Raw genomic sequence first — 26,645 nt, forward strand, 5'->3', positions numbered from 1 at the left:
TACACCTGGAGATCCTGGGAAGATAAACAGAATTATTATATTTATCTCCTAATTACTGCACAGCCTTATGTTGCTCTTCACACATTTTGTATGATGCATTTTATATTCCCATCCCTTACATTGCATTCTTCTATTTTCATTTTTTATCATAGTGAATTTATTGATTTGTATATTCATTGTCATTCCAATATTATATTATCAATTACTATTTTATCATATTACATCTACATAATTTGATGTTTGTATTACATTTCAATGTTCATTGTATTTTAATCTTTTTAATCTTCTATCTTTTATTAAAATATTTAATACATTCTTTCTGTGTTTATGTACTTTTTTCACATGACCGAACAATTATAAAAGCAATTCTACTATTTGTACAGTGTATGTAGATCTATGTCACAAATAAGTTTTGAGTTATAAATATTGTTTTTAAAACACACAAAAAATACTGATTCATGTTCTGATATGTCTTAGAATAAAAGAGGACATGTAAGGATAAAGAAAAGCTGTAGAGGAAACACTTGTGACCGTTGTGATTAACAAAAATACACAACCAAACCAAACCTCTAGTTCCCAATACACATCCACACCCACTTTCAGGACATGATAGCAGGGAGGATATTTAAAGCACAGCACAGTCATACTGGCCTTCAAAGATCAAGTGATCACGCCATGCAGCTCACTTCAAGTCTGATGATAGTTGTATCAATGCTGTGCATGACTGGGATCAGCCCAGCAGCATGTAAAACTAACCTGGTGAACTGCAGGCTGCTGTCTGAGCCTCAATCACCTGGTCTTTCTATGAATGGGGATTTTGTGATTGGAGGAATTTTCTCTATTCATAGCTATTTGAGATTAGAGCAGAACACCTACACCAAACAGCCACTGCAGCTACAGTGTTCTGGGAGGTCTGTCTGTGTGGATGGGAGTGAACTATTGAGGAATTATATAACCATGTTCTTTGTTTGCTTGTCTATTTGATTGTTTGCATGATTATTTTTCAGAAATAATATATATTGTATTAATGACACCCGAAAACTTCTGTTTTTACAGATTTTTTTTCTTACATTTGTAATTGTCTCTTAACAGTATGGTCCTTAGAGAACTGCGCTTAGCCCGAGCCATGGAGTTCGCCATCCACGAGATTAACAACAGTACAGATCTCCTGCCAGGAATCACGTTAGGATACCAGATACACGACTCGTGCGCTGCCGTGCCGATGGCCATCAAAGTTGCATTTCAGTTTGCTAATGGCATTGAGCCAATGTTCAATGACTCTGATTCCTGTTCAATACATGGTGCTGCGGCTGTACCAGCTCTGGTTGGGGAGTCTGGTTCCACCCCGTCAATTAGTATGGCCAGAATACTTGGTCTTTTTGGAATTCCACAGGTGAATATTAGGCTACTACATGGTTTCCATCTATATCTATATTCATATCCCAAAACTGTTAAATACTACGATTCTCACGGTTCTTTCTCTTTTGTTTACTGACTGAATAACAGGTGAGTCCTTACGCAACCTGCGCGTGTCTCAGTGATAAGCGTCAGTATCCTGCCTTCTTCAGGACCATACCTAGTGACCACCACCAAGCGGCTGCCCTAGCAAGAATGGTGAAATACTTTGGCTGGACGTGGATTGGGGCAGTGCGCAGTGACTCAGACTATGGGAATAATGGAATGGCTACGTTTCTAAAGGCTGCGCAAGAGGAGGGGATCTGCGTGGAGTACTCGGAGGCCTACTACAGGACACAACCGCGCAGCAAACTGGAGAGAGTGGCTAATGTCATCCGCAGATCAACAGCTCGGGTAATAGTAGCGTTTCTTGCTTCGGGAGACATGAGAATCCTCCTGGAGGAACTGGTACGAAACCCACCGCCTCCTCTTCAGTGGATAGGCAGTGAAACTTGGATTACCGATCCAGAATTTCTGCGCTTTAACATGTGCGCTGGGGCAGTGGGTTTTGGTGTCCCCCGGTCAGAGATTCCAGGTTTTCGTGAGTTTCTTCTAGACCTAACTCCAGCCCAAGCTCTGAAATCGCCCTGGTTAACGGAGTTTTGGGAGCGCTCGTTCAGCTGTACCCTAAAAGGTCAGACTGGCTCCACTGCGGGCGCGCGGGAATGTGATGGCAGAGAAGATATTCGTGCTCTGCAGAACCCGTACACAGACACGTCGCAGCTGCGCATCAGTAACATGGTGTACAAAGCCACGTATGCTATAGCGCATGCCATCCACTGTGTCATCTGTAATGAAACACAATGCGACCGAACCATTAAACTTTCACCACTGCAGGTATAAAACTGCTTCATTTAATACCAGTTCAGTTTATACAATAGAAAAAATCCAGAACTGATTTGATAGTCTAGACATGGTTTAGCAAGTCTTTCAGCGTGGTCATTCAGCATGGCCTTAAAAGGAAATTATTTGTGCTACTGCAGATACTCGACCAGCTCAAGAGAGTGAACTTCACTATGATGAACGGTTTTCAGGTAACTTTTGATTCCAGAGGAGATCCAGTGGCTGCTTATGAGCTCATAAACTGGCAGTTTAAGAAAGACGGTGCTTTGGATTTTATGACAGTGGGCCACTACGACTCGTCCAAACCGAAAGGTCAAGAGTTCAGTATGAGCAAAACTATCACTTGGATGGGAGGACAGTCTGAGGTGCATCATAAAAAATAGTCACTCAATACAAAGCACAAAGCAGTTACTGTTAATCACTGCACTAATTTAATTGACAAATATTACAATGGATTTCTTCAATGTTTTTCCAACAGGTGCCGGTGTCTGTGTGCAGCAAGAGCTGTCCCCTGGGTACAAGAAAGGCTGTACAGAAAGGAAAGCCCATCTGCTGCTATGACTGTATACCATGTGCAGAAGGAGAGATCAGCAATATGACAGGTTGTGTAATCTCAATCTTATATAATTTTGTATCTATACAATACAACATTGTGAATGCATGATAAAATACATCACTGGAGAAGCCACTTTTCTGCTCTCACTTTATATGTATATGTTTAAAATGTAGAAACCAGTTCTTATGTTACTGATGTCATTTAGTTACTCACCTTGCCCTTACTCACCAAGCCTATGATCCTGTAAATCCTGTTTTCTGTCATGTAATTATGTGGTTCTAACATTATTTTGTAATATCTCAGATTCTTTAGATTGTGTGCATTGCCCTCCTGAGTTCTGGCCCAATGAAAGGCGAGACAGCTGCCTCCCCAAGCCTGTGGAGTTCCTGTCTTGGGACGACACTCTGAGCATCATCCTAACAGCTTTTTCCCTCACTGGGGCCTTTGTGGCTGTATCTGTGGCTGCTATCTTCTACAAACACAGAACTTCCCCCATCGTCCGAGCCAACAACTCAGAGCTGAGCTTCCTGCTGCTCTTCTCACTGACTCTGTGTTTCCTCTGTTCACTTACTTTCATCGGTCAGCCCTCTGATTGGTCCTGTATGCTGCGCCACACAGCTTTTGGCATTACCTTCGTCCTCTGCATCTCCTGTGTTCTGGGGAAAACAATAGTGGTGTTAATGGCCTTCAGGGCGACACTTCCAGGCAGTAATGTCATGAAATGGTTTGGGCCTCCACAGCAGAGACTCAGTGTTCTTGCTTTCACTCTTGTTCAGGTCCTCATCTGTGTGCTTTGGTTAACAATATCCCCCCCATTCCCATTCAAAAATTTTAAGCACTACAAGGAAAGAATTATCCTTGAATGCCGTTTAGGTTCAGTGATAGGTTTCTGGGCTGTTTTGGGTTATATAGGATTTTTGGCTCTTTTGTGTTTTGTTTTGGCCTTCTTTGCCCGGAAACTTCCTGATAACTTTAATGAAGCCAAATTCATCACATTCAGCATGCTCATATTCTGTGCAGTCTGGATCACCTTCATCCCAGCTTATGTCAGCTCTCCTGGAAAGTTCACTGTAGCTGTGGAAATATTTGCTATTCTGGCCTCAAGTTTTGGTTTGATTATTTGCATTTTTGCTCCAAAATGTTTCATAATTGTTTTTCGACCAGAGAAGAATACAAAGAAACACCTTATGGGTAAAGAACCAATAAAGGCTCTGTGAGAACCACACACAAATTATTTAATAGCTTTAAGATGGATTGTCTTAAAATATGGCAAGAAATGACAATGCTTATATACTCATATTAGATTGTGCAAAGTATGTTTTTGTATTGTAATGCTGAAAATATGTTTTGTCAAACTTTGTCAAATGTTTTCACCTTCATTTCCAGCATTACTGACAACATTTTATTGCTAAATATTTATGTGAAAAGAATTAGTAAAATATGTTTTGACAAAATGTAAAAAATGTTATTCAATCTTTCATTATTAAAATGAAAAGCAAGTAATTTGCCTTTTAGTTATTGTAGTTTCCCCTTGCCTTCTACTCACTTCTACTCTACAAAACTATTTATGTTTCACCATAAAACTATGTATGAAAATGTTTGTGCACCTAGAAATCTTTTCTCATATTAAGTACATGTCAACTGCATGTGCATACATAATTTTATGAAATGTTGCTGTAATATTTTGTCTTGTTTATATATAAAACATGGCAATATGGTGAATAAAAACTTTTTTAAATATGATTTATTTAATGTTATTGATTATCAAACCAGAAAAATGAAACATTAAGCAAATATTCAGGCTGAGAGTCCAACATTATTGTTTACAAAATAAACTTTATTGCATACAGATATTACATAAAGGTCATCACTATTAATATTTATAGTAAAACCAATTCAGTAAAATAATAGAAATAGAGCTTCTGCCTGCAGATGTTCTGTAGTTATACCCATCTATGAAGTAGGAACAATTCTTGAGTCTTAAAGTTCATTTCACTGTTTTCCCAGTCATTCCTTTTTTGGTGTTGAGTTCAGGTCTCAGCAAAATAATGTAACATTTTGGAGCAAAAATACAGAACAGCAGTCCAAAAGCCGAAGCTAGGATGGCAAATATCTCCACTGCTACTGTGTACTTTCCCGGTGTGCTGTTGTATGCCGGTATAAAAGAGATCCAGACAGCAAAAAATATCAGCATACTGAAAGTGATAAATTTGGCCTCATTGAATGTACCTGGCAGCTTCCGCCCCAAAAAGGCCAATACAAAGCAAACACAAGAAAGGAGACCAATATAACCCAGAACCATGTAGAAGCCCAAAGGCCAGACATCCTTACACTCCAGCACAATCTTCCCACCCTGGTAGGAGGTGTTCTTGTAGGGATAAGGAGGCGCTAGGGCCAGCCAGCCCATACAGAGGATTGCCTGGCCTGCAGTGCAACCCACAATGAAGGCTCTCTGCTGAGGAGGCCCAAAGCGCTTGAGGGAGGTAGACCCAGGCATGGTGGAGCGAAAGGCCAGCAGTACTACAATAGTCTTGACCAGGATACAGGAGATACAGAGGACGAAGCTGATGCCGAAAGCTGCCTGCCGGGCCTGGCAGGACCACAGTGAAGGCCGACCCATGAACACCAGTGAACACAGGAAACAGAGCTTGAGCGACAGCAAGAGCAGGAAACTCAACTCTGAGTTGTTGGCTTTGACTATAGGCGTGGTCCGAAAGAGGAAGAAGATTACTGAGACGGCAGTAGCTGCTGCAACTCCGAGGAGGGACAGAGTAACAAGGACGATGCCCATGATCTCCTGAAAGGAAAGAAACTCCTCTATGCCAGCCACACATGACACCCGTTCAGCATTGGACCAATAGTACATAGGGCATCTGATGCACTCTGTGGCTCCTGAGAAATCATAAACATACATTGCTGGATGATCTTTCTTTTATAAATGTTGACATTGACAATTTGAGAGAACTTCAAAATACAAGTACAAATAACAAATATATAAAAATAATTTAAATAAGAAAAAATGACAAAAAGTTATAAATTTTTTCTTAAGATAAATGAAACACAAAAACATGTCATATGGGTAAAATGTTCTCCCTGAAGATTTAACACTCTTCCTTCAGAATTATGAACAGTATTGATTCCTGTCTACCTGATGTGTTGCTGTACTCCCCTTCAGCACAAGGCAGACAGTCAAAACAGCAGACAGGCTGACCTGGCCTTGTGGCCTTCCTTGTACCAGGGGGGCATGGGGACGTGCACAGAGACACAGGCACCTAAAGAGATAAATACACAGCAGTTATGTGGGAAATCATTATTCATCACCAATTAACACAAGCTTGTACGAAATACAGCTTAGCAAAAAGTGTTCATACTAAATTGCACTGAACCTACTGTGTGCCACACCAAACAAACTCACTTGGTTCTGCCTTCCTGTCCACTCTATTGAATTACTATCCATTTTGAGCTGCTGCCCACGAGGGGCTGAGCCATCATATCCACCTACTCTCTGGAACCGGATCCCACCTCTGCCATCTCTCTGCCAGTTGATCATGTCATACAGGGGAACTGGCTCACCATTATGGTCAAAATACACTTTTTCTTCATATTGGTTGGTGAAGTTCACTCTCTTTAGATGGTCAAGCAACTAACAGAGTTCAAATTGTGTGAGTCTGAATGTTGAATCATATATACAATATACAAATATATTTTGTATTGTAAATACAATAACATAAACAAATTAATGATGTAATGTTTATTCATAACATACAAAATTGATCTCAGCAGAAGTCCTTTTACCTGGCCAGGTGTAAACTCAGATCTATTGTTACAGCCTCTCTGATCTGAGTTCACAGGTGTGCACTGTAAAAGGCTGTGCAGAGCATGAGCAATGGCATATACTGCCTTATAAACATTATAGGAAACCCGCACTGGAGAAGCATTCGTGTAGCTGCTGTCAACCTGCTTCAGACTCTCCAGGCCTGTGCAGAACGGCCTATCCAAAACCTCACTGTCTCCATACGTCAGCCTGCAGCCAAATTGTTCTTCCCAGAACTGATTAGTGAAAGCAGACCCGGGGCCAGGTGAGGGTCGCACCGTCAGGAGGAATTCAGCCAGCCCAGAGATGTTGGCACCCCTAAAGGAAAACCCAAGTGTCCCGGCCAGCACATGCTGGAGCTCTGGTGCTGTGAGCATTCCAGCAGTCACCCAGGCCTCACTTGCCACCCACTGCCAGCCTGTCAGGTTCCTGTGTGCCACCTCAGAAAGCAGCTCCAGCAACTGGCCCTCTGTGGCAAACACCACAACAACCCGAGCTGTGGAGGCTTCCAGGGAATCAGCGATGGACCTGATCTGCGCTACGGTAGGTACCTTGGGGATGGTGTGGTGGAAAGCCACGCAACCACCCCATTCCTCCAGCTGCTCAGTGAAGGCCTGGATACCATAGCGGCTATAGTCTTCATCTGTGCCCAATGTGCCCACCCAGCGCCAGTCAAAATGGGCCATCAGCTGCACAAGAGCTCGCACCTGGAAAATGTCACTAGGAACAGTCCTCAAGAAAGAGGGGTAGACCCGCTTATCGGTCAAACATGTGCAGGTTGCAAAGTAGCTGATCTAAGAGCAGAGAAGGAGTGAAAGAGCAAAGGAAGAGCAAGTTTAGCTTAACAAGTGCCTTGTTTTTTTCTGTAAAAAGGCCTGAGATCCATATACATAAAATGGTACTGGTAGTAAAATAAAATGGTTAACATTAGGAATAATACTCTATGATTTGTAGCATTGCATTACAGCAGCACCTGATAAGATGTAAGAGAAAAACATAATTCAGTTACACTGAGTCCTTATGTATTCTATGTAATGGACAATTTGGAAAACCAGAAAAAGATCTATACAGTATATGTATGGGCACAAAAACAGTATATTGTCTGGCATTTAAAGGCCCTGCAGAAAAGCAAATTTCTGAAGTGGCTTTTAAAATGTAATAATAATGTCAATAAAAGTGTCCTATAATAAAACTGCTTTTCTACCCTTTTCTATTCCCTCTTTTGCCACAAATTGATATAAACTGAACATTTTTTTAATCACACAGTAGAGATATTTGACCTCTGCAACCAATGATATTGAATATTCCAGTATATTATAAACTTAAATACCCATGGAATCTAATAAAAGAATGTATGGGTCAGCATTGAGAAGGAGAGGGTGATTTGAAATGAAGTCACCACTTGATCAATATCCATTATTTAACCTTTTTTTGTGAATATATTAACAAATAAAATTGGAAAGTGTTGATCACACAAACACATCAATATGAATGCTTTTTTGCAACTTTTGCAACTTTTGCAACAAAAAAATTCCACATCTAGAGTAAAAAAACATTCTTAGACTGTAAAAGTCTTAGTCTTTTGCAAGGCAAAATAATACATTGTCCAAACCTGCTGTGACTTCAACAGTTGTACTCACTACCAGCAAAAGATTAACTATGGAAGAGGCAGAATACCTGCGCTGTAACTCACAGGACCTCAGTAAACATTGAACATTTATATGTTAGGTCATTTAAGCTTTTTTTAACCGTTTTACTCTATTTACTGTTATCCACCTTTTTTAACAACCATATTAACGACTATTTCAAGCTCACCAGTGGGATCTCAAAGGGTCCTAAAATGTGGGCTACTGCTCGAGTTGGTGTAGATGAAGCCAGTCCTATGACAGCAGGAACTGGAGCTCTGGAAAGGCAATGAGAGCCGCTTGCTGCGGACTGCTCTGTTTGAAAGACAGAGGAACCATTGACTAGAGAGAGTACACTCTGGAGACTGGTGTGGACATGATCACAGCTGTCCAGAATCCGATACCCAAGCGTAATCCCAGGCAAAAGGGTAGGGTTCCTGTTTATCTCCTCAATGGCAAAAACCATTGTCTGGACCCAGCGGAAGGCCCTCAGGTCAAACCTGGGGAGAGAGAGAGTTCTAGAAGAGAAAGCCTGGACTAAAGTATAAGTTGATAATTCATCAAGGACATCAGGACATCAAGTCAACGTGGACTATCACAGAATATCACAACAGAAAAACTAAGGGTTTAATTGATTCACAGAAAGTACAGCCATGTGTTCAACCTAGGCAATAGACAAAAGCAGGTGCTGTCCTTCAACCAGAAAGTGTAACTTCCAGCCCTTTCATACTGAAGACATGCTGTCTATTAGATGCAGGCTTCTGAAGCTTGTTCAGTGTCAATGCATGCAGTCTCACTCACCCCATACACCTCGTACTCTGTGCCTGGGCAGTAAAAACATGATCAGGTTCAGAAGCTATGTAGTGCAAAGGAAAAAGCCCTCCAAGAATAACATCACCATCTACCTCCAGCACCTGAGGTAGAAATTCCCCTAGTCTCTGACATGCACTAACAGACTCAACCGAGGGCAAGAGCAACAAAAAGAAGGCCAGCAGAACCAGTTCACAGACTGGCATCTTTTAAGGTGTCAAAGAGACTAAGATCATGAACGCTCATGACCCTGCATACGGAAAACTGAACGGCTCTTTATAAAAGACTCATGATTTATCATCTTGTGACACAGTTGATTGATGTTGAGAGAAGCCAATAAGAGCAAAAGAAGGCCTAGAGGAGAAAAGGGAACCTGCAGTGAGTTGAACACTGAACATCCCGGGAATATACATTAGAATCTATGTTTGCATATTTGATCAGTTTAGGCCCAAAGAAAAAGGTCTTACAATGCACATCAATAACAATACAAATAAACATCTGAACAATTAAATTAAGCAAATAAAAATACAAATAATAAAACAAAACTATGATTCTTATGTAAACTTAAATCAAATTATTCAAAAGCTTGGACTCATTTGAACAATAATTTTTTTTAAGTAGCTTAAAGAGTGTAATACTGAGATACTGTAAAACAGAAGGTATTTCATGATGGTTTATTTATATTGAAAAACTAAGAAGTTAGTAAATAATAAATTATATACTATAATTATATAGTAAAGCTTTTCAAATACACAATATTATGGATGTTATTTTTATAATAACTTATTTCGTACATAAGCTTTATCAATCATCATCTGCAGCTCTGTTTATTATTCTGGATACACACAAATTCTTCATAAGCTTCCAGAAAATTAGTTGTGGACATGTGGAGAAGCACCATCTTAACAAAATGATGTTACTGGAGTCTCTTTAACAGTTTGTTTGTTTTGTTTTATTGGAAAAGGTGATTCCATACTTTTAAATGATGACTTAAACTTATTGAAGGTAGTGTATACATGTATGTATATTTAGGTGTGTAGAAGTGTACATACATTTCAGAAGAAATATTATATTTTGAGTAGAGAACATTAGGGCAAACATTCAAGTCTCTGAATTAGACTTTGCAAAGCCAGGTCTAACACTGCCATCTGCAGGACACAGAACAAGTACTGGCTTTTCAATGGCCTTCTTGTAGTTCAGTAGTACAGTTTTTTTAGTTGAATATTCACCTCTTATCTAGTGCCATTTAATATATATTTTTTAATATTACTTTATACAAATGTATTTTAGATAAAACATGCAACTAATTAAAAGTAGGGATATTGTTAATCAATTATGTTTTGTTGTTGTTGTTGTTGTTGTAGTGATTGTTGAGCTGATGACATTAGGCCTTTACAATAATAATAACCTACTATTAATAATAATAATTACTATAATAACAATAGTAATAACCTGCCCAGTGACTACACATGAAAATGAGCTTATTACCTACATTGAGGTGGAAACTGAAATGTTGATGAATATTGTCCCCTGTAAATAAATAAATAAGTATATAAATATGAATAATTGCTGATTACAGATGCTTTCCCTTTAGCATATATTTACTATTGTCCACCAGAGGACAGACTGGGTGAGATATAGATAGAGAGATTGAGAAACGGGCAGAAAAGCAAGACCTGGTGTGGATCCCACTGTAATACAAATACATCATAGTCTCAAAAGAAAACTTAATGAAATAAAATTGTTTACTTATTTACTTATTTGTTTATTTGTTTATTTGTTTTTTTTGCCAGTTACAATTATAAGAATAATTAATTAAATAATTCAGGACACTATACTAAAATAAATAGAATATGCAATGAAAATATACCAACATATTAGCACATAAGTAAACAAGTAAGTTAGCACATAAGTAAATAAGTAAGTGCCACAAATGACACGAGATAGCATAAAAACAAATCGAACCGATGCCATCATCTCCACAGAGGCCCACATGACCCCACCTGCTGTATATAGCTTTCACTCCCATGTTTACCACAAACCGGGAAAGAAGACAGGGTGTGTAAGAGAGGCAGAAGGGAGAGAGAGAGATGTGTCTCATCTCATACCTATATATATACATGGTCTGGAGTTCTTCAGCCTCCCTGTCCCTCTCTACATCCCCTACCCCAGGCAAAGCATCAGGCTCAGGCTCCTGTGAACTACAGGGGCACTTCAGGCTAAACGGGATGCATCAGGATGGAGACCTGATTCTGGGGGGCTTGTTTGAGGTCCACTTTCTCACTGTGTTCCCAGAGCTTAGCTTCACCAGGGAACCAGAACAGCCCTACTGTGAACAGTGAGTGGCCACTGAGATTGATAGAGGGGTGCTACTGAGAACAGACAGTTGGTTTGTTTACTATTATAACTGCAAACATGTTGATGTGATTTTCAGTTGTTATGATATCTGTGATATGCAAAACTGATGTAACTTATATAACTGTGTAAAATTGTACAATAGTACAATAGTCACTGAGAGTCCACCATTCTGCATTTACATCCACTGCAATACAACAAATGTCATGTGTGTATATATATATATATGTATATATATATATATATATATATATATATATATATATATATATATATATATATATATATAAAATCACTGTCAAGCAAAAACATTTTCTGCTGTTCACATTTTGACTTTAAATCTGGCAGTGGTCCTTTACATTGTGTCAAAATTTTATCCTAAATGGACCAATGGAAATCGTCTAAAATTACTTGGAATCAAATCTTTTTCCACTGACTTTCATTGAAGATCTTTTTCTTCTCCTGTAAAATTGTGATTTTGGAGATATAAGGGTTTTGTGTGACATTGACAATATAGCATATTTGCTTTACATTAAAGAAAGCATTAAACAGTCCACTGAACTGTGTAAAGCAATGAATGCACACTCACTTGTAATTTTGCTAATGCAGTCTGTCTTTCTCTCTCTTGTACTGCTTCAGGTTTGACATGGCAAGTTTCCAGCAGGCACAGACTATGGCTTTTGCCATTGATGAGATCAATAGAAATCCCAACCTACTGCCTAATATCACTCTAGGCTACCACCTGTATGATAACTGTGTAAAGCTGGCGGTTGCATTCCGGGCAGCCACGGCCCTGCTCAGTGGGACAGATGAATCCATTTACAACCTGGACTGCACTGGCTCTCCCCCAGTGATTGGGATAGTGGGGGACCCGGGATCCACTCACTCTATTGCCATCTCTAGTGTGCTTGGGCTGTTTCGAGTTCCCATGGTACATATGCAGGGGAAGTTTGATTTGCTTTCCATGTGTAGGAAATGCTAATCTTACAACGTGGCCTTTTGTAAGAAGAGATTATTCTGATGATTAGTACTAGTTTATTTCTCCCCTATTGTCATGTTCTCTCACATTCATCATTTCTTTTTCACATCCTCTCTAATCGAATGTTTCTCAGGTTCATTCATTCATCACTTTTCTTCTCTCTGCCCGTTCATCAGGTGAGCTACTTTGCCACTTGCTCCTGTCTCAGCAACAGGCATCAGTTCCCCTCCTTCTTTAGGACCATCCCCAGCGATGACTTCCAAGTGCGTGCCATTGTTCAGATCCTGAAACAATTTGGCTGGACCTGGGTGGGCCTGGTGTACAGCGATGATGACTATGGTATCCACGCTGCCCATGCCTTCCACCAGGACGTACAGGGCCAGTTCAGTGGCTGTGTGGCCTACTCAGAAATGTTGCCAAGGGACAACAACCGCAGGGACATAGAGCGCATTGTCAGTGTGATTAGAGACTCCACTGCCAAGGTGGTGGTGGTAATCTCCACTGAGGCCTACCTGCTGCCACTTATGGATGAAGTGGCTTTGAGGAATGTGACAGGCAAGCAGTGGATTGCAAGCGAGGCCTGGGCCACCTCACCTGTCTTCCTTACCTCACGACTGCTGCCCTTCCTTGGGGGCACGCTTGGTATCGCCATTCGCCGTGGGGAGATCCGTGGACTCCGAGAGTTCCTGCTTCATCTTCGCCCTGACAGAGATCCAAAAAACAATATGGTGCGGAATTTCTGGGAGGAGATGTTCGGGTGTACGTTTAGTTCTCGTGGCATGCAGGGTGATGGAGAAGGGGAGAGAAAAGTATGCACAGGAGAAGAAGATCTGGGCAGCACAGACACAGCATACACCGACATGTCTGAGTTGAGGGCTTCCTATAATGTGTATAAGGCCGTTTATGCCCTGGCGCATGCTCTGCATGATCTGACACAGTGTGAAGAAGGCAAAGGGCCTTTCAACGGCCAAAGCTGTGCCAGCATACACACACTTCAGCCCTGGCAGGTGAGACTCACAGGTACATACATACACAAATCGTTTTGGATGCTCCAGTGAGGAGAAACAGTTATGTATAGCTTAAATGAGACCTTAAATGAAACAAAAAAAGCAGGTCCGTTACACATCTGTGCCTTCTGCCCATCTTACCTGACTGTTTTCTTGTACAGGTTGTCTATTACCTCCAGAGAGTGAACTTTACTACTGGTTTCGGGGATCATGTATCCTTTGACAACAATGGCAATGCCCTGGCAATCTATGATGTCATGAACTGGCAGCCAAACCCAGATGGGTCAATCAGGGTTCACACAGTCGGCGTGGTGGATGAGGCTGCCCAGGCAGATCATGTCCTCACACTAGATGAGGATGCACTGTTCTGGAACTTCGAAACAAAGAAAGTAAATCACTTTCTAGCATACAAATACATCCCAAATGTAGGTGTAGAGCACATACTCTAATACAGCATGCTACTGTGCCCAGGGCAGGCTCATAAGCGTGTTAATTACCATTAGGAATCTTCTTCAAAATGTAGTCCTTAGTTATATTGGTATACTTACACACAGGTGAGCCATAAGGGTGCACTTTAAAGTCATTCTAAAGGCCTGTGACTGACAGGGGCCCTAAAAATGTATTATTTAGTATTTTATAGAAAGTGGAGCCCAGTGTAATATCTTTTCATGGGGCTCAAATCCCTGGTAGCACCCCTGCTCGCACATAGCACATAAGCATTTTTTCCTCTCCTTAGGCACCCAGGTCTGTGTGCAGTGAAAGCTGCCCCCCAGGCACTAGAAGGGCCGTAAGAAAAGGCCTACCCATTTGCTGCTTTGACTGTCTGCCCTGTGCAGATGGAGAGATCAGCAATGCATCAGGTGAAACCATTGTCCTTTCCTGGGCAAAGAAAATTTTGGTCCATCCTTTCTCTTGATGTCTGTATGCCTTCGCATGTCAATTTACCTCTGCCTTTTTCTCTCAGATTCCATTGAGTGTACAGCATGCCTTGAAGAGTTCTGGTCTAGCCCTGAGAAGGATCACTGTGTCCCTAAAGAGGTGGAGTTCCTGTCCTACGAGGAGCCGCTTGGCATCTCCCTGACCACAGCCTCCCTATTTGGCTCCTGCTTCTGTGCTGGGGTTTTGGCTGTGTTTGCACGTCACCGTCATACCCCTGTTGTTCGAGCCAACAACTCAGAGCTGAGTTTTCTGCTGCTTCTGTCTCTCAAACTGTGCTTCATGTGCGTGCTACTGTTCATTGGCCAGCCGCAGCTGTGGACATGCCAGCTGAGACACGTGGCATTTGGCATCAGCTTTGTGCTGAGCGTATCCAGCATCCTGGTCAAGACCATGGTGGTGGTGGCTGTATTCAAGTCCTCTCGGCCAGAAGGCCAAAGTGCCATAAAGTGGTTTGGAGTGGCACAACAGAGAGGCACAGTGCTGGTCCTCACAGCCCTCCAAGTGGCTATATGCACAGTCTGGCTAGCTACGGCATCTCCTGCACCCCATAAAAACACTCGCTATGTTAGTTCCAAGATAGTGTTTGAGTGTGCTGTGGGGTCAGTGCTCTGGTTCGCGACTCTCTTAGGCTATATTGGTCTGTTGGCTGCTGTGAGTTTTCTACTGGCTTTCTTGGCGAGAAACCTTCCAGATAACTTCAATGAGGCCAAATTCATCACATTCAGCATGCTGATCTTCTGTGCTGTGTGGATCACTTTTGTGCCTGCTTACATCAGCTCTCCTGGAAAATATTCAGTGGCTGTAGAGGTCTTTGCTATTTTGGCCTCTAGTTTTGGTCTGCTGATGGCCATATTTGCCCCGAAGTGCTACATTATCCTCTTGCACCCTGAGAGGAACACCAAAAAGGCCATCATGGGCCGAACAACACAAAAAAAATAACTGTGGGGTATTTTTTAGAAAGTAATTGAACACCTTGTGCAAAGAAATCTCTTTGTCTCAGACATTTTGTAAATATTCTCATTTTCTTTAAACAACTTAAAAATAAAATATGGTTTTCAAACTATATATTATTATAAATATTTGCCCATTTTGATGATTAACATATTGTAAACTTTTTTTTTTTAAGAATAATTAATACAGTTTATCTGTGAGAGTTGCAAGCACCATTATTTATAAACCTAACTCTCATGGAATTCTATGTTATAAGCTATTTATCAAATCAAATCAAATGTATTTGTATATCACTTTGTTAATGGGTGTTGTCACAAAGCAGCTTTACACAATCAGTAATTAGTAAAAAAAGACAAAAAAATCACTTAATCTAAGAAGACATTTACACTTTGTGAAGAGAATTAATGTCATATAAGGACAAGAACGCATAAACTAGATTTATTTTATTTTTTTTATTTTTTTTCAAATGAATTGTTGGTATTTATTTTATGATGCTTGTCATCGACAAGTAGATGAGTTGAGGTAACAACAAGAGAACAGGGAAAACACTGTGCATGGTTAACTATAGAACTACAGATGAAAAGATGATGAATGTTTGTTACTTGTAACATTATGTATTTGCAACATCCATCATATTGATTATGACTTTTATAACCACTTTTACCGCATTCTGAAATGAACTATTTAAATATTTAACATTTCACACAAATATATAATGGAACAAATATTAGTTGTTTAAACTTGCAGATTTTCCCTGCGTACCTGACTTTCTTGCTGTCTTGACTAAAAGTTTAGCTTATCTTCTGTGAGACATGAAAAAATTTACATTTGAAATAAAAAATAAAGGGAAATCACTGCTCCTCTAAAACACATATTAAGACAAGAATATCTGCATTATATAATCATGTATGTTCCAAATTATTTTTATAATTATTTTGATATTATTATTATTATAATCATCTAAATTTGGGGTAGTTTAATGTGCATACAAAGAAGGAAATACAGCAAGCAACTTAATTTTTTCATGGTGTCTATTAAATAATTCTTCTGAGAACAGAATAAAGATTTATTCCTTTTTTTATTTGGTCAAGGATTTACAAAGTCAAATGTAGACAGATGAGATCTCTTTAAATGTGTTGCAAATAAGCTGTAGCATGTTATGTTTTTTTTTTTCAGGTTAGTAAAGTAAAAGTAGCAGGTTTAAATATATATAGATGAAAAAGGTTGCAATTGCGTAAGGACATTTGTGTCACGGATTCTAAAGAGCTGTTATCATTTTAAAGTCTAACACTGCCATCTACAGGACACCCCAGAACTCACATACCCTAAATTCATTATTTTAGGGCCACGCAGGTTTGGCTTAGTTTCAGACTGCACTAAATTAAGAATGGAGACCTGATTGAAAGTAAAACGTAGGCTAGATCTAGACCTAATCCCTTTTAGGAAAACTGTGTGTTAAAGTCCTCCCTTTCCACAAAATAAAAAAACTACATTTGAAAGTACATACAGAACATGTTATAGTATGTACAGAAATGATTTGAGATCAAATACAGAACATAAATAACACTCACACTAATAAGAAAGAAATTATTAAGGACAAATCATCAGTGCTTAAGAGAAAAATCTAAAAAAGCTCATCTCAACCATTTAATTCGTCTTTGGTTTTGCGCCTTAACCATTTTCAACTTTAGCGTAAAATTCCAAAAACAGAAAATAAAAAGATAGATGAGAAAAAGACTTTAAAAAGCACAGGTCTTTGAGGACAGCTCACTTGATGATAATGTTGTATAGTTAGTCTATTTTTATATCCATACTAAAGCGCTCTTAAAATTTCTCCTTATTGTCCCATAATGCCACGACAGTTTGATGATTATTAAAGAGAGGCAGTATTCAGCTATAATCAGTGAGAATTTGTTAAAATTTCACTGTATACCTGAAAATCCATTAAAAACCCATACTGTCCCATACTACCCATAATAAGTGGTATTTAATTATTTTAATTTCTCATAATTTATTTATAATGCCACAACAGTTTGATGATTATTGGAAGCAGATAGTCATTCACTATTATCAGTGCAAGTTCACTATAGTGCACTATATAATTCCTTTGTAATTCATGAATATTTGACATTTTCCCATAATGCAACAACAGTTCCATCATCATTGAAAGGGGTATTGTAACACACTGGTTGAGGAAGGCTGCATGTGCAAAGAGATTTTGTTTAGACTAAGGCAAAACTCAACATCAGGACAGGCAGAGGTCAGAAAATAAGTGGGCAGGTATGTCCCAGGAATCCATAATAAGATAATATAATTCTTTCTGTTCTCCTAGCAACTGCCAAACCCAGACTTTTTTATCGAATTAGCAGACAAAGAGGCGTGATTCATCGCTCCAGAGAACACATCTCCACAGTCCAGTGGTGGCATGCTTTACACCACTGCATCCGACACATTAAGTTCTCTACACACTGTTCTTTGGCCACATGAAGTTTGAAGATCTGTAGAGACTTAAAGAGGCAGAAAGTTGCCACAATGAGCTTCAGCATCCTTTGACCCCGCTCTGTCATTTTACATTGCCTACCAGTTAGTGGCTGAGTTGCTGTCGTTCCCAATCCCTTCAACTTTGGTATAATATCACTGACAATTGACTGTGGAATAATTAGTAGCAAGGACATTTCATGACTGGACTTGTTGCACAGGTGGCATCCTATCACTGTACCACGCTGGAATTCACTGAGCTCTTGAGAGCGACTGATTCTTTTACAAATGTTTTTAGAAGCATGTTGACAAGCCCCAAAGCTTTTGGGAGAATGTCCTATGAACAGATGAGACAAAAATGTTGCCAAGGCACATGTTAAAGCCTTAACTTATGTTAAGACTCTTAACTATCTGCCACTACTAATATTACCACCATAACCCATCATTAACCTCATTACTCTTACCATAACTGCAATGACTATATTAAGCTATACTACACCATGATTATTATATTATGATTAAGAATATGTTGCAGACCTGAGCAGTACAACAGTCTTGGTGGTTCGGTGACTTTAATTAATAATTTATAAATAGTTCAGACTAGAGGAGGATGAATGGGTCACCCTTTGTGAGTCTTGGTTCCTCACAAGGTTTCTTCCTCCAGCTCAGACAGAGTTTTTTTTTTTTTTGCCTTTGGCTTGCTCACTGGTCTTCATGTCTTCTTATGTGGATGGGGCTGCCTGCATTGGGGCTGTGGACTCCCTATTCCCTGTGTCCCTTGCTATGGTGGCCATATATTTGAACCCAGTCCAAGGTAGGCCCTTGAAGAAGTAGAACCACGAAAACTACTTTGCCTTCCTCTGACTCGAATGACTCATAAAAGTGGGCCAGATAGCTCAAGCACTAACCTCTAAACACTCCCCACTGCTCAGGGTCCCCATGTAAAAAGCGAGGGTATACAGGTCATGGGAAGTATGTCTCTTGCTGCAATGTTCAATGGCTGAGTCTTCTGTGATGAAGTGGTTGAGGCAGGCTGCATGCACAAAAGGACTTTATTAGGGCTAAGGCAAAACTCAGGGGTCATAACATGGGCAGGCAGGTACATCAAAGGCAAATCTATTCTCCAGTAGTAAAAACAAGCAGTGTGTCAAAAACCAAGTAAACCAAAAAGCATTACAAGTACAAGCTTAGGTAGTGTTATGAAGACTTCACACCAAACAAAGGAGCTTAAGGTGACAATCTACACCTGTGTGCTTAGAGCTGATCCTCAGGTGAGAGGCAGAGCTCAGCCCTTGTGTATGGACTCCCCACTGAGGCCAGCATAATTACATTATGTTGTTGATTTTCTTTTGTTGTCTTTTTACTAATTACTGATTGTGTAAAGCTATTTAGTGACAACTAAAGTTGTAAAAAGCACTATACAAATACATTTGATTTGATTTGAGATCATCCATGCAAGTTTGGGGAAATTTCACTATATCCATTTTTAAAATTCAATTCTGAATTGCTAGTTCATTTATTTCAATTTCTCCAAATGTTCACAGTGCCACAACAGTATCACCATTGTTAGAGAGTTGCAGTATTTTGCTATAACCAGTGAATATTTTGCCAAGTTATTAACTAATTTTGCATAATTTTCCCATATTTACATTTACATTTACATTACATTACATTTACGGCATTTAGCAGACGCTCTTATCCAGAGCGACTTACAAAGTGCTTTGCTATTTACCCAAGAAAACCTTCGCTAGTTAGAATAGACTAATACAAAAGATACCTCTAATCTTAGACATTACTAAACACAATACAATAAGGCAACCATAGAACTATTCGTCCAAGTACTCTCTGAAGAGGTGGGTCTTCAGTCTGCGTTTGAAGACAGCGAGCGACTCGGCCGTTCGGACATCCAGGGGCAGCTCGTACCACTTTGGTGCCAGGACAGAAAAAAGCCTGGACGCTTGTCTTCCGCGGATTTTGAGGGATGGTGGGTCAAGCCGAGCCGTACTTGAAGCTCGAAGGGCTCTTGGTGCGGATCGGCTTTTGACCATTGCCATCAGATACGGAGGGGCTGGTCCGTTCTTGGCTTTGTAGGCCAGCGTCAGGGTTTTAAATCTGATGCGGGCAGCTACAGGAAGCCAGTGGAGAGAGAACGCAGCAGTGGAGTGACATGGCTAAATTTTGGGACATTGAAGACGACCCGTGCCGCTGCATTCTGGATGAGTTGCAGGGGCCTGATGGTGCGCAGAGGGAGACCAGCCAGAAGAGAGTTGCAGTAGTCAAGTCTGGAAGTGACGAGAGACTGAACAAGCACCTGGGTGGCCTCTCTAGAGAGGAAGGGTCGAATTCTCCAGATGTTGTACAGAAGAAATCTGCAGGACCGAGTTACGTTTGCAACATGACTTGAGAACGATAACTGATCATCCATCACTACACCAAGGCTGCGGGCTTCAGTAGAGGGAGTGACCAGTGAGTTCTCGAAGGTGATGGCAAGATCGTTTCTTGGTCCAGCAGTTCCCGGGATGTACAGCAGCTCCGTCTTGCTGGGGTTGAGTTTGAGGTGGTGAGCCGCCATCCAAGACAAGATGTCGGCGAGGCATGCTGAGATACGGGCAGAAACCTGTGTGTCAGACGGTGGGAAAGAGAGCATGAGTTGAGTGTCGTCGGCGTAGCAGTGGTAAGAGAATCCATGGGAGGATATCACTTTACCAAGAGAGTGAGTGTACAGTGAGAAAAGAAGAGGACCAAGAACTGAGCCTTGTGGAACGCCAGTGGAGAGACTACAAGGAGCGGACGTGTCGCCCTGCCACGTTACCTGGTATGAGCGTCCCTGCAGGTATGATGCGAACCATTGCCATGCAGAGCCGGTAATTCCAAGACCGGCAAGGATAGACAGAAGGATCTTGTGGTCCACTGTGTCAAAAGCTGCGGAGAGGTCAAGAAGGATCAGAACCGAGGACAGTCTGGCAGCTTTAGCTGCATGGAGCTTCTCTGTAACTGCAATGAGAGCAGTTTCAGTAGAGTGTGCAGCTTTGAAGCCAGACTGGTGGGGGTCCTGAAGATTGTTCAGAGTGAGAAAGAGAGACAGTTGGTTGTAGACGGAACGTTCGAGAATCTTTGAGAGGAAAGAGAGAAGAGAGATAGGTCTGTAGTTGCCGATGTCCAAGCTGTCTAGAGTTGGTTTCTTTAGGATGGGCACGACTCTGGCAGACTTGAAGGCCGATGGTACCTGACCTGATGACAAAGAGCTGTTTATGATAGAGGAGATGAAGGGGAGGAGGTTTGGAGCGATTGTTTGGAACAGAGGGGATGGAATAGGGTCTAGTGGACAGGTGGTAGGATTTCTTTGTAATGTAACCTGTTACTGAGGTGAGAAGATGTAGGAGGTCATCTGTGGAAAGAGGAGAGAAGCAAGTCAGAGAAGAGGGAGGAGGAGGGCAGTGTCTAGAGAGGGGGGTAGAGGCAGGGGGGAAGGATCGGCGGATCTTGTCAACCTTTTCTTCAAAGAAGGAGACAAAATCATCTGCAGACAGGGTAGTGGGAGGTGGGGGAGTAGGAGGGTTGAGGAGAGAGGAGAAGATGGTGAATAGTTTGCGTGGGTCAGATGCAGAGGATTCCAATTCCCCCCTGTAGTAAGATGCTTTGGCGGCAGCAACACTCAATTTCCCACATAAATCCACACTCTATTTCTTTGTAATGTAACCATGAGTTAAGTTCAGGCTACAAAAGGCAAATCAATATAAGTTATTGTGACCTGTTACTGTGTCAGGTGGTATTTTCAAAAATGAGTAAGCTAAGTCCCTATAGGTCTTTTAGGGATGCATACAAACTGTAACAACAGCTTCCAATAGATCAGATCTTTAAAATCATCCAACAGTTTACAGTAATAATTTACTTGTAATAGTGCATATAGATGCTATGTAGATGTTCAACTAAATATATCTTAAATGCAACTGAACTCTAAATTAAATGTTAATTATTGTCTATTAAATGTAAACCCTACACCTAATCATAACCCTAACCTTATCTTCTGAGTTTGGTTAAGGGTCAGATTTTAAAAGGTTTAAGTTAAAGTAAGGGACAGGGTTAGGTGCAAGGTTACATTCAGTAGACAGTTATGTATAATCAACTTAGTTAATTCATTTGATTGATACTCAGTTTTCTAGGTGTATACAGGCCATAATACAGTGGTGCAGAACTCAAGCTAGCAGTAAGCAGCAGCCAGTAGAGGAAGAGCAATAAATTGATACCGACTGGTGCTGCCTTTGTGGTGTTACCTGTGTCTATGGATGTGGCTTGTGGCAACAGGTTTACAAGGACAGCTTTTAGCTGACCTCTACGTCAAGTTAAAAAAGTATCCACAATTTTGCTGATAGGCAAACTGGTCCTATGGCATCCATTGTATTGTATGCAAAAAACATACAGTATATATACCCTGATTAATTGTAATTGAAATGTCCTGTTTTTACACTGTGATACATGCCTTATATCTTATAACTAAGTGGAATATTGCAATTCATACATGAAACCAAGATTGTGTAATACATGCACACACATATATGTATTAGAAGTGTCTGTTGAGCATATGCTCTCTCTCCTGTATGCAGTTAGAGCATATTAAATAACACCCTGCTAAGTTGTTTTTCATGGGGCAGAAAATTACTCTAGATCCACCAGGACTTCCCCCAATTACCCCAAATTACTTTTGCTCTGGGCGAATTTACCTCTACTAAACAGAAGCCTCCTTCTCTCTTTCTCTATCTGCATAAGGGCAGCCTTACTCTCCTCTTCTTTTAACTCATCAGCTATTTTACTTTACTGCCAGGTGATGTCAGTGGAGGCACGGCTGTGGGTGCTGGGATTCCTGGCTGGGCCGGTCTGGGTGTATTCCCTGGGACTGCCCTGTACCCTGCAGAGCAGGACGATCTCTGGCAGCCTGTACAAGGAGGGTGATGTGATTATTGGGGGTCTGTTCCCTGTTCACTGGGAAGCCCCTGTACCTGACCAAACATTTACACAAAGACAGGAAGGCCGCTGTCTAAGGTACTTGCTTCATGGCAAAGGACTTTTCTTATGAGCAAAAATGGGCAGAAGTCACAGAAATGAGATGGAAACTGTTTTAATAATTCAAATATTTTTAGGAAAAAAATGTTGTAAGATATGTTCTTTAATTGTGGATGCCTTCATGAATAGATTGCAACTTTTTATTTGTTAAGTTGACTAGAGCTATAAATATTACTCGATATATCTCTGTCTCTATTACAGTGTTAAGCTGCTTTCATACCGATGGCTTCAGACAATGATCTTCACAGTGAAGGAAATCAACCGAGACCCAACCTTGTTACCCAATTTTACACTGGGCTACCTAGCTGTAGACACTTGCTTGAGTGAGGGCAGCACCCTGAGTGCCGCATTGTCACTAGTGACGGGTCAAGAGGAGAAAGTGTCTGGAGAAAAATGCACCGAAGCTCCCACTGTGCCTGTTATTATTGGTGATGCTCGCTCATCTGCTTCAATAGTGCTAGCTGATACACTAGGTGTTTTTGGGATCCCCATGGTAAATGGCAAATGTTAAATATTACCACCTCTACAATAGCAACACTGTTTCAGTTTATTTGTAATTAACTTTCCAGTATAATCTAATATATATTTTCTTTAATTATAATATATTGTGATGTCTATAAATATTACTGTATTGAATATAGCACTGCATAACATAATATAAGCACTTGCTGAGGAATTGGGATTTTTAGGTCTCTGCTCTCTTGTTTTTCTGTGCTCCATGTCCCCAGGTTAGCTACTATGCTTCCTGTGCATGTCTCAGTGACCGCAAAAGGTTCCCCACTTTTCTGCGCACTGTTCCCAGCAATTCTTTCCAGGCTAAAGTCATAGCCCGCCTGCTGCATCAGATGGGCTGGTCCTGGGTGGGAGTTATCTACGGAGATGACGCCTATGGGGAAAGTAGCGTGCAGCTTTTGATGAATGAATTGGAGGGTTCAGGTGTGTGTATGAGCTACTTGGAGGTTATCCCCAAATCCCACACACCGAGCAAGATCAGGCAAATTGTAGAGACAATCCAGAGCTCCAAGGCTCAGGTGGTGGTAATCATTGCAATTACTGCAGATACTGAGGCCTTGCTAAGAGAAGTAGTAAGGAGGAATGTCACAGACAAGCAGTGGATTGCCCCTACGGCCTGGAGCACCGCAGGCTACTACACAGCATGGAGCGGCATCTCATTAGTTGGCACCATTGGAATAGCTATACGAAGCCTTGAGATCCAAGGTCTGAGCTCTTATTTGACTAAACTCAGCATAGAGAACTACCCAACAGAAGAGCTGGAACAGAAGGTTTGGGAGGAGGCGTTTGGGTGCAGATTTGTCATGGACAGCCAGTCAGGACTTCCAAGACCACAGTGCACAAACCTGGAAAATATTCAAGTACAGGCAGCTGAGTTTGATGGCATGTATAATGTTTATAAGGCTGTGTACGCTGTTGCACATGCTATTCAAGACATGCTGGACTGTCAGCCGGGCAAAGGACCATTCAAGAATGGGGAATGTCCCGAGATAAAACCAGTAAGACCTGAACAGGTACAAAGAAAATTCATCTGGAACAAATACATAAATTACTCTTTTCTCCAACTAAAATACAAGTATAAGTTTAAATATATAAATAATAAATACACTTGTATGCATAATTTAAATTTGTATGGTGAACTAATTAACTGTATGTTGTTGACAGCTCCTGCACTACCTAAAGGCAGTAAACTTCACAACATCAATGGGTGAAATTGTCTATTTTGACAACAACGGGGATCCAACTGGCTCATATGACATTGTTAATTGGCAAATAACATCTGAAGGAAAGGTGGAGTTTGTCAAAGTTGGTAATTTTGATTCCTCGAGAGGACCAGATCAGGATTTTCAGCTGGATGTACAGAATGTGATCTGGGGAGGAGGTTGGGGTAACAAGGTAAGAATGCATTGGATGAATATGTCTAATACATTTCCTTCTAAAGAGTATTCACTCTTTCTTGTGTAATGCATCTTAGGACATATGAGTAACTAAAGGATTAAAATAAGTGCTTACATATCTCTCTTGGAAAAGTATTGACTGACTGCTGAAAAGGTATACCACAGACCTGTTTTAAAAAGCATATTTGTGGATGTTGATTTTTCTTATATATAAAAAATGAATAAAATATTTCATTTTAAGGCAACTTGCCCCTTTCCCTTCCCTTTTGACCCTTTCCCTTTTTGATTTCTATGCAGTTCATTAAAGTGGAGACTTTTCTTATCGTTGTACAGGTGCCAGTGTCTGTGTGCAGTGAGAGCTGTCCCCCGGGCACCAGGAAGGCTGTGCAGAAAGGAAAGCCTGTCTGCTGCTTTGACTGTATACCATGTGCAGCAGGAGAGATCAGCAACGCTACTGGTACTGTTTAACAACCCTGAAGATAGAATTAAATGAATGTCCAGTGTTTGGCCTGGTATCATTTACCCTTAATACAACCCTGTGAATAGTTCATTCAACACTGTTTAAGGAACGAGGCAAACCCCCATTCTTGTCTATGTCTTTAGATTCCACAGAGTGCATCAAGTGTCCACAGCGGTTCTGGTCCAACACTGATCGGACAGAATGTGTCCCAATGCTAGTGGAGTTCCTGTCCTTTCAAGATGATATGGGCATCATCCTTTCTGTGCTGTCTGTTGCTGGGGCGGCTCTTACTGGAACGGTCCTCGCTGCCTTCTTCCATCATCGAGATACACCCCTGGTCCGCGCCAATAACTCAGAGCTCAGCTTCCTGCTGCTGCTGTCACTCAAACTCTGCTTCCTGTGTGCACTGGCTTTCATTGGCCGGCCGGCGCCTTGGTCCTGCATGCTACGTCACACACTGTTTGGGATCAGTTTTGTGGTGTGTCTGGCCTGTGTGCTCAGTAAGACGGTGGTGGTTCTGGTTGCCTTCAGAGCGACTCTGCCTGGATCAAACTTAATGAGGTATTTCGGCCCTGTTCAGCAGAGGGCAGGTATCTTCTTCTGTACTCTGGTGCAGGTGGGGATCTGTGTGCTGTGGCTTGCACTGGCACCACCTCTACCCTCAGAAACTGCAGGAGGTGAGCTCGGAGCACGAGTGGTGCTGCTCTGTGCGGTGGGCTCAATCGTGGGCTTCTCTCTGGTGCTGGGCTACATCGGTCTACTGGCAGCCGTCTGCTTCCTGCTGGCCTTCTTTGCCCGGAAGCTTCCAGACAATTTTAATGAGGCCAAATTCATCACTTTCAGCATGCTGATCTTCTGTGCTGTGTGGATCACCTTCGTACCGGCATACGTCAGCTCTCCAGGGAGGTACACAGTGGCTGTGGAGGTCTTTGCCATTCTGGCCTCCAGTTATGGCCTTCTACTGTGCATCTTTGCCCCAAAGTGTTACATTATCTTACTGAGGCCAGAGAGGAATACAAAAAAGAACATGATGGCCAAATAGGTGAACATAATTAATATTTTACACAAAAATATGAATATAAATTTTAAAAATATAAAATTAAGGTACATTACACAGCTAGTGTGTGTTCCTTACTCTCACAAATCTTTCTGTGCACAAGAAAAAGGTCCATTAATATTTAATGTAGTTTAGTTTTGTTCCTTTAGTGCAGGGAAGCTCCGTTCTGGTCCTAGAGTTTAGGTCCAATCAACCTGGCTCTTAAAATATGTTAGATTTGTGTTAGAGATGCACCCATAAGTCTGTAGGGTGGTAGATTACAGGCACCCCTGCATTAGAGCCATTTTGTGAAATGATTAAGATACAATGAAAAGGATAAAATGACACAGTGTTATCGAGTACTTT

The 26,645-nt window shown here is 41.1% G+C and overlaps 4 protein-coding genes across 4 annotated transcripts; 3 read left to right on the forward strand and 1 right to left on the reverse strand.

Annotated features, from left to right (window-relative positions):
• The first annotated feature begins 675 nt into the window (after nucleotides 1-675).
• Nucleotides 676-4,071, forward strand: LOC140574775 (extracellular calcium-sensing receptor-like). The gene is made up of 6 exons (XM_072694739.1): nucleotides 676-911; nucleotides 1,093-1,393; nucleotides 1,507-2,292; nucleotides 2,439-2,663; nucleotides 2,777-2,900; nucleotides 3,158-4,071. Exons 1-6 carry the CDS (start codon nucleotides 676-678, stop codon nucleotides 4,069-4,071), a joined length of 2,586 nt encoding a protein of 861 aa, XP_072550840.1.
• A 770-nt stretch (nucleotides 4,072-4,841) lies between these two features.
• On the reverse strand, nucleotides 4,842-9,309 carry olfcu1 (olfactory receptor C family, u1). Its single transcript, XM_072694694.1, has 6 exons — nucleotides 9,095-9,309; nucleotides 8,484-8,793; nucleotides 6,650-7,462; nucleotides 6,270-6,497; nucleotides 6,003-6,126; nucleotides 4,842-5,746 (listed from the first exon to the last, which is right to left on the reverse strand). The coding sequence occupies exons 1-6, from the start codon at nucleotides 9,307-9,309 to the stop codon at nucleotides 4,842-4,844; spliced, it is 2,595 nt and encodes an 864-aa protein (XP_072550795.1).
• A 1,884-nt stretch (nucleotides 9,310-11,193) lies between these two features.
• Nucleotides 11,194-15,322, forward strand: LOC140574750 (extracellular calcium-sensing receptor-like). The gene is made up of 6 exons (XM_072694693.1): nucleotides 11,194-11,441; nucleotides 12,098-12,389; nucleotides 12,614-13,444; nucleotides 13,606-13,833; nucleotides 14,181-14,304; nucleotides 14,409-15,322. Exons 1-6 carry the CDS (start codon nucleotides 11,194-11,196, stop codon nucleotides 15,320-15,322), a joined length of 2,637 nt encoding a protein of 878 aa, XP_072550794.1.
• A 7,315-nt stretch (nucleotides 15,323-22,637) lies between these two features.
• LOC140575023 (extracellular calcium-sensing receptor-like) lies at nucleotides 22,638-26,285 on the forward strand. Its single transcript, XM_072695143.1, has 6 exons — nucleotides 22,638-22,852; nucleotides 23,075-23,366; nucleotides 23,602-24,399; nucleotides 24,551-24,781; nucleotides 25,117-25,240; nucleotides 25,387-26,285. The coding sequence occupies exons 1-6, from the start codon at nucleotides 22,638-22,640 to the stop codon at nucleotides 26,283-26,285; spliced, it is 2,559 nt and encodes an 852-aa protein (XP_072551244.1).
• The last annotated feature ends 360 nt before the right edge of the window (nucleotides 26,286-26,645 follow it).

Source organism: Salminus brasiliensis, chromosome 13 (genome assembly GCF_030463535.1).
Source record: "Salminus brasiliensis chromosome 13, fSalBra1.hap2, whole genome shotgun sequence".
NCBI classification, from domain to species: Eukaryota; Metazoa; Chordata; class Actinopteri; order Characiformes; family Bryconidae; genus Salminus; species Salminus brasiliensis.